Source organism: Felis catus, chromosome A3 (assembly GCF_018350175.1).
Source record: "Felis catus isolate Fca126 chromosome A3, F.catus_Fca126_mat1.0, whole genome shotgun sequence".
In the NCBI taxonomy this organism is placed as follows: Eukaryota; Metazoa; Chordata; class Mammalia; order Carnivora; family Felidae; genus Felis; species Felis catus.
In genome coordinates, this window is record NC_058370.1 from 50,149,242 (window position 1) to 50,161,805 (window position 12,564).

At 47.1% G+C, this 12,564-nt stretch overlaps 1 protein-coding gene across 10 annotated transcripts in view; it reads right to left on the reverse strand.

Moving 5' to 3' along the window:
• The window catches only part of NINL (ninein like), a 174,583-nt gene that overhangs the window by 49,670 nt on the left and 112,349 nt on the right, over positions 1–12,564 (reverse strand). For all 10 annotated transcript variants that reach the window (XM_045053960.1, XM_023251527.2, XM_045053958.1 and 7 more), the window contains 4 exons: positions 11,848–12,022; positions 10,666–10,776; positions 9,985–10,065; positions 792–921 (listed from right to left, as the gene is read on the reverse strand). In XM_045053960.1, coding sequence (XP_044909895.1) covers positions 792–921; positions 9,985–10,065; positions 10,666–10,776; positions 11,848–12,022 — 497 coding nt within the window. The remainder of the gene's footprint in view (positions 1–791; positions 922–9,984; positions 10,066–10,665; positions 10,777–11,847; positions 12,023–12,564) is intronic.

The following is a 12,564-nucleotide window of genomic DNA, read 5'->3' on the forward strand; positions in this document are numbered from 1 at the left end:
TTCTGGTCTCTAGTAGGAGGCAACAAGTTAAACACAGGGCACTGAGGTCTCCTGGTGTTTGGAGCTTGTCCCAAACCTCACAGGCTGAAGAGTTGGGAAGCAGGAAGACTTGATCTTTTTCAAGTGACACCTTCAGCATCAGCTCTGTGCATGGGTACCAAGGTACCAAGGCCCCACCCCACCTTGACCCTTTCCACACATTCCAGGCAGTAAACATCAGCCCTATTCTGCCATGGTCCATGTGAGGCCTCTGTGAATATCGGAAGTCCCTGATGCATTTCACACAATCTAGCACTTTCCCTGAGAGCTGTTACAGACCTAAGACCAGACCTCATGCTCTGTATGACCCCCAGCCTCTCCTCTCCTCCCTTCCCTTCCCTAAATGACTGTGTCCAACCATGCTGAACGATCACCCTGGGACATCTCTATGGGTCCTCCCCATGACCCAAGGGGCTTACTAGGTCATGCCTGTCCAGAGGTCACTACAAGGTCATCATAACTTCACCATCTCTACCTAAATGGTAAAACCTTCACCCTCTTCTTCCCTTGAGGCTCTGGATATTGTCCCTGGCCTTGGGTTATAGGCCATTCTCCCAAATGTGCTGGTCCAAAGGGGCTCATGACCCTCTGGAAGCCTGACATGCTGTGGAGCTGGCCCCCCCTCCTATAGAGTGCCCCTGGATCAGGGGGCAGCTCATGCAGTGGGGGCAGACAGATATCCATTGCCACCAGCCCCTGCTCTCCCACAGCAGGAGCACACAATCCCTTACCTCCCAGGACTGGGCTCCTACCTGTTGGGCCATGTTCAGAGAGCAGCCGTTCCTCTGGCTGTGCATGGGGACGGCCACGCCAACTCGGAGGCAGCTGTGCCCGCAGACCTTCCAGTGCAGTTTGCAGCTCGTCGTTGTGGTCCTGCAGGTCCTACAGAGCAGAGCCAGACACCCCCTGCAGCCAATATGGCCACCTGAGGAGTGGTGAGGAGGACAGCAGTATGGAGCTGGCCTGCCCAGGGAGCAGCCAGGTGTCAGGCCCTGACTTCCAGCACACAACACTTAAACTGTATTCTAGCTTCCTAATGACAGGTGAGCCTAATGAAAGCTCTTCCTGACTTTCTTATGCTCTGCACCACTTTCAGGGCCACTTCCTGACTTTCTTATGCTCTGCACCACTTTCAACCACTGGATACACGGGAGGGGCTAAGAAAAAAAAAAGACTGAAGTGGAAATTGAGGAGGAACGTAGAAAATACAGAGAACCATTAATATTTGAAACTCTAGTGGTTTAAGACCATAATGATGTTGTGATATGGGTGTGAGACAGCACTGTCTGGGATGTGTCCTGGGATTCTTTCCTTTCCTGTTGTTGAATTTCCAAGGGTTCTTTCTACAGCTACTGAGAAAAGAGAATACCAGGTGTTTCAGACCAAGGGCCACAAAGAAAAATGACTGTGTCAAACAGAAAGGATGGTGGGTGAGCATGCACATAGATGGATGTGAGGGGATTTGAGGAGGAGGGGTCATGAAAGCTTCAGAGGAAGGGTCTCATTTATAACCAGCATAATTTTGTCCACACTTGAATGAAACACATCTCAACAAGCACACTCTGTCATCTGACTTTTAAAGGGCTAGAAAGGGTAGAGTTTATAGCTGCCTTCCTAGATGGTCCCACAGCTGCATGTGTTACCACATCCACTCATGACTCTGGATCTAAGTCCTCCTTCCCTGGAACCCCGGTGGGCCTGTGACTGACTAACCTGGAGGATAGCACAAGTGATGCTGTGTCTTCCAAGGATGCAGCTTTCAGCCATCTTCTTCTTTTGGGACACTCCCAAAAGTGCATCCAAGGCCACATGGGGAGGATTCAGGGCCCAGCCCATGGCATACCTCTCACAAGGCTCCACACATCCCTCTCTGTCTTGTCTTTTTTTAAAAATTTTAATTTAATTTAATTTAATTTTGTTTTATTTTTATTTTTTTAATATGAAATTTATTGTCAAATTGGTTTCCATACAACACCCAGTGCTCATCCCAACAGGTGCCCTCCTCAATATCCATCACCCCCCCTCCCCTACCTCCCACCCCCCATCAACCCTCAGTTTGTTCTTAGTTTTTACGAGTCTCTTATGTTTTGGCTCCCTCCCTCTCTAACCTCTCTTTTTTTTTTTTCCCTTCCCCTCCCCCATGGTCTTCTGTTAAGTTTCTCAGAATCCACATAGGAGTGAAAACATGGTATCTGTCTTTCCCTGTATGACTTATTTCATTTAGCATAACACTCTCCAGTTCCATCCATGTTGCTACAAAAGGCCATATTTCATTCTTTCTCATTGCCATGTAGTATTCCATTGTGTATATAAACCACAGCTTCTTTATCCATTCATCAGTTGATGGACATTTAGGATCTTTCCATAATTTGGCTATTGTTGAGAGTGCGGCTATAAACACTGGGGTACAAGTGCCCCTATGCATCAGCACTCCTGTATCTCTTGGGTAATTCCTAGCAGTGCTATTGCTGGGTCATAGGGTAGACCTAGTTTTAATTTTTTGAGGAACCTCCACACTGTCTTCCAGAGCGGCTGCACCAGTTGGCATTCCCACCAACAGTGCAAGAGGGTTCCTGCTTCTCCATATCCTCACGAACATCTGTAGTCTCCTGATTTGCTCATTTTAGCCACTCTGACTGGTGTGAGGTAGTATCTGAGTGTGGTTTTGATTTGTATTTCCCTGAGGAGGAGCAATGTTGAGCATCTTTTCATGTGCCTGTTGGCCATCTGGATGTCTTCTTTAGAGAAGTGTCTATTCATGTTTTCTGCCCATTTCTTCACTGGATTATTTGTTTTTTGGGTATGGAGTTTGGTGTGTTCTTTATAGATTTTGGATACTAGCCCTTTGCCCGATATGTCATTTGCAAATATCTTTTCCCATTCTGTTGGTTGCCTTTTAGTTTTGTTCCTCTATGGTTTTTGAATGCTATTTGAGTTTCCTCTCCAAGCAGCTCTCACTGAATAAACCTAATCTTCATAAAACTGGTCTTATCGGCCATCGCCTGGTCTGTAACTGCATCTCCCCTGGAGAAGAATCCTCTTATTGGCAATTCTAGGCAGCAGGAGAAGGGACAGGCTCTGCATAGATGCTGTAAGACCCTTCACAAAGGGTCATTGTACCTCATTCAGAAGCTCCTGGGCAAATATAAGAGTTTCCTGACAGAAAGAGCAACCCTGGGGGGAAAAGGGCAGGGCTAGCAAGTTAGAGCTTTGGGGCAAGTCTGCAGAGCAGAGCATGTACACAGCCTGGTTGCTGACACAGCCTGTGATCATTACTGCTCTAGCTTTGGCATATCTAAGATGGCAATGCTCACCACACAGGCCACCAAGCAGCTCAGGTATGGTCAGTCTGAACCAACATGGCTGTAGCCTAAAATCTACACTGAATTTCAAAGACTGGATTCCAAAAACAGGATGTAAAATATCTCATTAAAAATTTGCTTATATTGGGGCACCTAGGTGGCTCTTTCGGTTAAGTGTCCAACTCTTGATTTTGGCTCAGGTCATGATATCACAGTTTCATGAGTTCAAGCTCCACATCTTGCTCTGCACTGACTGTGGAGCCTGCTTGGGATTCTCTCCTCTCCCCCTCTCTCTGCCCCTCCCCCCACTCGTGCTCTGTCTCTGTCAAAATAAATAAACTTAAAAAATTGCTTATATTGATTATAGGTTGAAATGATAATTGTGTGGATATAATGGATTAAATGTTACTAAAATTATTTCTTTTTATATGTTTCAGTATGCCTACAGAAAAACTTAAAATTACATGTGTACCTTGTATTGAGTATTCTGAGAATATACACACATCCCATAAATTCAGCAGTACCAGAAAACAGGTTCTCTTAGGTGCTATGTTAGCCATAGACTTCTTTGCTCTCAAGACAGAGCAGGGAATGTGCTCAGTTCTAACTGATGAGGGTGACATGTGCCATCCTAGGCACCAGCCATGGGCTTCAGCTCTATACAGTGGGTGTCTGGTGGGGCTGGGGAACCAGGTGCCTGTTTATTTTCACATGGACTCACATTTACTGGGTGTGCCTGTGGGTGCCAAAGACAGTTATAGGGCATTATTGCACCAGCCAGGAAAGGCAACAAGGCCAATGCCCTGATATGGCAGCATGAAGGGTCCAAGGGGAGGGTGGGATTTCAACAGCAGCACTGGAAAGTGCCAGAGAGGAAGATGGTGCCAGCAGGTTGGCTGGGACTACAAGCTGGGCCTGAGTATGCATATATATAAGTGGGGGAAGGAGGGGGGCAGATAAAGAACCACCTAAGATGGGCAATGGTGGGGACATCTGTTAGGGGTTGTTGTGTGTCTCAATCCATTCGGGCTTCTATAACAAATTTCCACCGACAGGGTTCATAAGTAACAGAAATTTAGTTCTCATAGTTCTGAGACTAGAAGTCCATGATCAAGGTGCTGACAGATATAGTGTCTGGTGAGGGCTTCCTTGTTGGTAGTTGGTGGTCTTTTCCTGTCCCATGGTGGAACAGATGGGGGAGTTCTCTGGGGTCCCTTATACAAATCACTAATACCTTTCACTGGGCTCCACCCTTATGACCTAATCGTCCCCAAAGGCCCTACCTCCTAACATTGTCACACTGGGAGCACAAGCTACAACATAAGAATTTGAGGAAACACAAGCATTCCATCTGTAACAGTGTGGAAATGAGGAAAGGGAAAATCTGCATTTGGGGTGTCTGACCAAGGACACACTCCTCCATTATAGTGTCCACCCAAAGCAACAGCAGAAACATGAAATCACAGAGAACACTGATTAACATTCACACTCCCCTTTAATCAAAGGCAGCCTCACCAACAAAATTAAGATTGAGAAAGACATAACAAAAAGCTAAAATGACAGTTAAATAGGGAGAGGATTTGGCAACAAGGGAAAGCACAGTCTCACTGCTAACAAATACCCTGGTTACAAAGTACAGGGAAACGCAGAGCAGTGACTTTGGAAAGGTTGGGTGACACACCGCGGGGAAGGTTGAAAGTTGCCTCTACCTCTGGAGACTGACTCTAAAAACACCATTAGCCAGGGGGGCTCCTGGGTGGCTTAGTTGGTTAAGTGTCCCAATTTCAGCTCAGGTTATGATCTCACTGCTCATGAGTTTGAGCCCCGCATCAGGCTCTGTGCTGAGAGCTTGGAGCCTGCTTTGAATTCTGTCTCCATCTCCCTGCCCCTCTCCTGCTCATGCTCTCTGTCTCTCTAATATAAAATAAAACATAAAAAATTAAAAATAAATAAAAATAAAACACCATTAGCCAGAGGCAGTGACCCTCCAGTAGCAAAGAGCAGAGGAACAGGACGCCTATGGCTTATAGGAGAACACCAAGGGCCAACTGATAGATGCAGAATGGGTGCTGGGCTTGGGAAATCATTATTTTGCAGCCATCATGGTAAAGACTGGATACTATCCAATTGGATATTAAATCCAGGGAAAATTTTGATGAAGAACAGGATGTTTATGTCATTTTTAAGTGTCTCCCTACTGATTGCTTATTAGTTGCATGGGAGAAAAAAACCCAGTAACTATACAATGGGGAAATTAGGCAACACCTTAACATCACCTATGCTGTCTGGCTGAGAACACATAATCTTAATTTAATACAAAAGAAATATCAGAACAACACGAAATAAGAATGTTTAAAAATCTCTCTTTAAAAATATCCATGTCTGGGGCACCTGGGTGGCTTGGTCGGTTAAGCGTCTGACTTCGGCTCAGGTCATGATCTCACGGTCCGTGAGTTCGAGCCCCGTGTCGGGCTCTGTGCTGACAGCTCAGAGCCTGGAGCCTGTTTCAGATTCTTTGTCTCCCTCTCTCTCTGCACCTCCCCTGTTCATGCTCTGTCTCTCTCTGTCTCAAAAATAAATAAACGTTAAAAAAAAATTAAAAACAAAAATAAATAAAGAAAAAAAATAAAAAATAAAAAATAAATAAAAATATCCATGTCAGAGACAAAGAAAAGGCTGTGGGAATGTGCTGGAGACTGTTAGGATTTAACACCCAAGGTGATGGTTTTGGAGGCTGGGACTTTGGGAGGTGATAGGATCATGAGGTCTACTAGAACCCTTGGGTCATGAGGGATTAGTGCCCTGTTGTTCGAGATCCCAGAGAAATCCCTTGGAGGCAGCCTTTCCATCTGTACCAGGAAGAGAGCTCTCACCCAATACCAAACCACAAGCCTGACTCCGAGCTAAGGGAATTTCTAGTAGAAGCTTCTGCCTGTCTTACCTTTTAGGAAGAAAATTCCTAGAGGCTTCTGCCTAGCTGTCAATCTCACCTTTTATTTTATTTTACTTTATTTTATTTTTTATTTTTTTAATGCTTATTTTTGAGAGAGAGAGACAGAGAGAGAGAGAGGGAGACACAGAATCTGAAGCAGGCTCCAGGCTCCAAGCTGTCAGCACAGAGCCCCACATGCGGGGCTCAAACTCACAAACCGTGCAATCATGACCTGAGCCAAAGTCAGATTCTTAACTGACTGAGTGTCTGACTCTTGTTTTCGGCTCAGGTCATGATCTCACAGTTTTGTGGGTTCAAGCCCGCATCGGGCTCTGTGCTGGCTGACAGCACAGAGCCTGCTTGGAATTCTCTGCCTCCTTCTCTCTCTGCCCCTCTCCCTCCCACTGGCGCCTGAGGTCTCCATCTCTCTCAAAATGAACTTTAAAAAAATTTTAAAAACAAACTAACAAACTGCTAGAAAAAGAAACACTGGGGTGCCTGGGTGGCCCAGTCAGTTATGTATCCCACTTGATTTCAGCTCAGGTCATGAACTCATGGTTTATGAGATCAAGCCCCATGTCGGGCTCAGCACTAACAGTGTAGAGCCTGGTTGGGATTCTGTCTCTCCCTCTCTGCCCTTCCCGGGCTCATCCTCACAATCAGTCAATCAATCAATCAGAAAAAAAAAACAAAAAACAAAAAACCAAAAACAAAAAACAAAACTTGAGGAGGCCAGAGTGCAGACAGCAGCACTTTCAACAATAGCCAAATTATGGAAAGAACCTAAATGTCCATCAACTGACGAATGGATAAAGAAGATGTGGTTTATATATACAATGGAATACTACTTGGCAATGAGAAAGAATGAAATCTGGCCATTTGCAGCAACATGGATGGAACTAGAAGATATCATGCAAAGTGAAATAAGTCAGTCAGAGAAAGATAGATACCATGTTTTCACTCATAAGTGCATCTTGAGAAATTTAACAGAAGACCATGGGGGAGGGGAAAGGGAAAATAAAAGTTACAGAGAGGGTGGGAGGCAAACCATAAGAGACTCTTGTATACTGAGAACAAACTGAGGGTTGATGGGGGGTGGGAGAGAGAGGAAAGTGTGTGATGGGCATGGAGGAGGGCACTTGTTGGGATGAGCACTGGGTGTTGTATGGCAACCAATTTGTCAATAAATTATATTAAAAAAAAAAGTGATGGACAGTTACCTCAGCCTCATTATAATGTGAAAATCCCTCTCTGAATATTGATCCCGAGCCCCAGTAAAAGGAGCCTGCTGCTTTCCCTTGTTTGGCTGTTTTAATTACTCCCCATTATCTCCCTATTCCTACAAATAAAGCAAGCTTGTGAGGCAGCTCCACTGGCGTAGTCTCTGCCTGCATCTCACCAAAGGAGCAGGCCCACTTGAGTTCAGTAACACCACCTCCAGAACTGTGGGAACTAAATCTGGTTTATAATTTCCCCATCTATGACGTTTTTGTTGTAGCAGCCCGAACAGCGTAAGACATAATGTTTCAGACTGAAGGACCTTACACAGACAACTAAAGGCAACATCTGACCCTACAATGGATCCTGTAGGTTAACTAACAAAACTGAAATACAACCAGCAGGTTAAGGTATTGTATCTGTGGGAATCATGAAGTTAATAAGTGTGTCACAGTTAGGTGGAATAGGAAGCTGGGTCTTCCGGAAGAAAAGCCAAGATTTCTGGCTTTTGCACATTTCTGTGGTGTAAATAACTCTCACAAGAGCTGATTTCAAGCTATCAAAGGTTTAGGAAGAAGCTGGCAAAACTCCTGAACACTGAACAATCAACTCTGTGCACATGCACACCACTGCAAGTAAGCAGGACTAAGCCTGTTCTTCGGAAATGTGTACTGAGTGTAGAGGGGTGGAGTGGCCCCTGTGATGCACTCACCCTGAGATGTTCAGAAAATAACTGTGTATATATATTCACATCCATACACAGCACACAAGTGAGCAAACATGCAACGAGCACATGGAGTAAAATGTAAACAACAGGTGAATATGGGCAAAAGGTATCCAGGTGTCCCTGCCACTGTTTTCACTTTTGTAACTTCATGTATTAGAAATTATTTTCCAGGGGCGCCTGGGTGGCGCAGTCAGTTAAGCGTCCAACTTCAGCCAGGTCACGATCTTGCGGTCCGTGAGTTCGAGCCCCGCGTCAGGCTCTGGGCTGATGGCTCAAGAGCCTGGAGCCTGCTTCACATTCTGTGTCTCCCTCTCTCTCTGCCCCTCCCCCGTTCATGCTCTGTCTCTCTCTGTCCCAAAAATAAATAAACGTTAAAAAAAAAAAAAAGAAATTATTTTCCAATGAAAAGTTTTCTTAATGCTCTAAATGTTACTGTGAAACAATCAAAAATATTTTTAAAAATGGAAAAAGCAAATATCTGAATAGATTAACACTAATATGTTCAATATTTCTGATGTTTCAAGAAGTCAAATTTTAAGAACCAAAAGTGAAATTAGTAACAGAGTCCCATGAAAGAAAGATGGATTTATGGGTGTTTGAAAGATTCAGTGGACTAAAGTAACATATTAACTGATGATTAGTTACAGGCTCTAAGTCCAGGCAACAAGCTTAAAGGGAGGGAGGAAATACAACATGTGACTGCAATCCCACCTGCACAACAGACCCTAACACATGACAGCAGGAGGTTCAGGAGGAGGGTGACACAACTGACAAACACAGGATTTCAGGAGGGTACCCTGGCATCGGGGTTTGGAGCACAGGAAAAGAGCACAGGGCAGGAAACAGTGGGTCATGTCACACTCCAGAACAGCATGGGCTCACCTTTATCCTCTGGTGTTGCCAAAGCAATGTACAGCAGGAACAAAGTCAATTCTGACTTTAATTTGGAGGGAGATCATTAAGAAGTGAATTGAACATAGACCCTTAATAACAAACAATAATGTTTTATCTATTGGGGTCCTGGGTCATTTTAAGAGTGTAACAGGGGTGTGATACGTTTCAGCACCACTGACCTATTGTTCACCACCTATGCCTTGCTCTGCGGTGTCTCTAACTAATGGATGGCCCTTGGTAGGTTTGGCTACCTGCATGGTGCCTGGAAACACTGAGGGGGGCTTCAGAACTGGTGCCAGTCTATCAGCCTTGGCCAGCCTGTGGGGGGCTCAGCATGGGCACCACACAGGCAAGTTGGGTCACCTCTCCTTGAAGAACATGAAATTTGGGAGGATCCATTAGTAGAACACAGGCTGAGATCACAGGCTCCACTTGCTCTGCTCATACACGGATGCTCCTGCTGACCCATACTGGACTATCCTTCATGTGGAGGTCAGGAATGTGGGCCACTATGAATGACAGGCCACTCCCAGGCAGGAGGGTGAGGTATGAGGCCTACACACTACCACCCAGGTGTGAACCAGTCAGACCCTGATAACTTGCACCATCCACCCATCTCATGGGCTCTAACACCCCACTCTTAGCAAGCACGGCCAGGAGAAGGCTGCGCAGCCTTCTGGCACCAGATCTCTGGAGGGCCAAACTCTCAGGACCTTCCCCAGCACCATTGCCCTTGCTGTAAAGTGGGCTGGATGGTTCAGGGCAGGGGTGCATGAAGACCCCATGCACCAAAGACAAAAGCAATGTCCCAGTGCAAGACAAAGTAAATGTGATGGCTTGGGATAGCAAAGGGGGCCAGGTGGGGTACATACCCGGCACTTGAGCTCGTACTCCTTTAGGACCTCTACAAACCGCTCCTCCTGGGCCAGGAGCTCTATACTCTGTGGCTCCAGCTGAAAGTCAGACCCACACAGAAAAATGATAGGACCTCAGACCAGGTAGAATGTGTGCTGTCACCCCATCATGTTCCTCCCACTAGGCTCAGCATCTCCAGGTACAGCCTTCCATCCCTCCTCCTCCTCCCTCCCTTCATTTAAAATATCTCAAGGCAGAAGGATGCTCTGAATTTATGGAAGGTGGTCATACTCTTAACTGGAGTCTGGGGTCCATTCCTACCTCAGCTGCCTGGGATGCCCCCTGCCTGGACCTCTCCATGCAGCACCTCCACTCCCCTCCTTCTCCCAAAGTGATGGGCAGGGCCAGATGGAGGGCCTCATGGTGGGCACGGAGCTCTCTTCTGTGCCCCCCACCACTGAGAACCTATCACTGGGGTCTGTACACATGGTGCTGGCGAGCCCTGGCTCTGTCACTAAAAGATTAGTACCCCTGCACTGCAATGAAGAGGAAGAAAACAGAAGGAAGGTCAATCTGCTGATTTTTCTCTCCATTCTGGAATTTAAGTAAGAAAAAACAGAATTCAGTCACCTATGGATTCAAGTCCCTGACACTTTTTACCCAGTAACCAGAGACTCAGAATCAGCAAAAGGACTTGCCTTGTCCTTCAACACAAATTCCAGGTCATTCTGCAATTTCAAGACCAGCTTCTCTGATTCCGAAAGCTTTTCCACAACTTCAATAATCTCCTTCTGTAATCGACTGTTTTCCTACAAGACAAAAACCAGCAGTTTACCGGGCTTTGGGAGTGGAGGACAGAGCTGTCAGCAGCTTATCTCCCCTCTGCATCAAAAACTTATTCCCAGCAGCACTCCCAATCAGGGAAGAAACCTGCAAATGCAGGTGTCTGCTACTCACTGCTTGCAGGAGAGGAGGCTGTGCTGGGGAACCAACCCCACAGAACCCCTCACCAGTGCTCGTCGCTTTCTTCACTGCTCTTACTTCTCCCATCCCCAGTGCTCAAGAAGGCTATGAGTCACACAAGAGGCTGGGGGCAATCCTTTCTGAGCTGTTTTCTGAATGAGGGATTTGAAACTACACACTTATAGTTCAGATGTCCAGCAGGGGAGGAAGGCAGAGCCCACAGACATGGAAAATCATGGAGAAGAGCAGTAAGGACACGGTGTGGGCAAGGGCCCAGCTTCTCCCCCAGCCAGACAGAGACCAGGCAGATGTGGAAAGAATCTGCAGGCTCTGAGTTAGGAAAAGAAGAGGAAGGCAGGAGCAGAGGATGGACCAGGGAACACCTCACTGGATGGAATCAAATGCTGGGTGGCTGTGGATCACAGGACACTCACCAAAGCCCAGAAAACTCCCTCTGCTTCAGACCACACACCCAGGACTCCCAAAGAGTGGGCTTTAGGTTTTGGTCTTTGGCTGACCCCACAGATGCTCTGGTTTCCAGGGTGTGCAGCAAAGTTGGCCGCCGCCACTGACCCTCCATGACCATCATCCCCCTGACCCAGAGCAGAGAGTAAGAGCCCCACAGGTCTCAACCTGTCCTGGTGCCCCCACAACCAGAGAGAAGGAAGGGGTAATGCGTCTTGTGGAAAAGCCAGGACCCTTCTTGCTTTGGCTGAGAAATGTCCTATCTTTGTGGCTGCAGCAAATGTTCCTTAGTTGGAAATCGCACGCATTTCCCTCCCACAGAAATGTAATAAGGTCACTAGGAGGTATTCAGTCCCTGACCAGGAAAATGTGGGATGTGGGAGGATGGACCCTCAGGCAACCTCATGTCTTTCCATGCAGGATGTCCTAGGGAGACACAGCTCCCCACCTACCTTCAGCGCCAGAGTCAGCTTCCCACGTAGGTTGGCCTCCTCGCCCCGCAGACGTTCCAGGTCCTTCTCCAGCACAGCTGTCTGCCTGCAGGTCTGCTCCCAGAGCAGCTCACGTTCCCTCTCCACCTCAGACCGCAGGAGGCTCAGCCTTTCCCGGTACCCCTGCTCCAGGTGTCTGCATGGTACACAAGGAATATGTCATGTTGGGTCCCAAGGGGCACCGCCTAGGCCCATACTGACCCCCATCTCTCCAGGGACATCTCCCAAGCAACATGGCCTTTCTTCCTTGGAACCTTCCAGCCCACAGCACTTGGCCACACTCTGATACTCCATTGTTCCTGCTTGACAGAAGGGGTCACTGAACCTCAGCTAAGCTGCAGATCTTGTAAGGGCAGGGGCCCTGCTTTAAATCCCGCCCTACCCTGGGTCTGGTGGTGGATGCCCCACTCAGGGCTGGGGAAGGTGACAAGGGAAGCAAGCAGGTCCCTGGACCCTCTGGAGTGAGCTAGCGAATGCTTTCTGGGAGTACACCTCTCTGATGCCCTCTGCCTTCCAGCCGCCTTCCACACCACAGCAGCCATCAAATGCCTTGGATAACCAAATGCGCACAAAAGTAAGCCTCTAGTGCAGGACTCAGGCAACATAAAACCTGGGGACAGTGAATCCCAAAGCAATCAGAGGACAAGGTAGGAGGCATTTTTTTTCACCTCAGTTTCT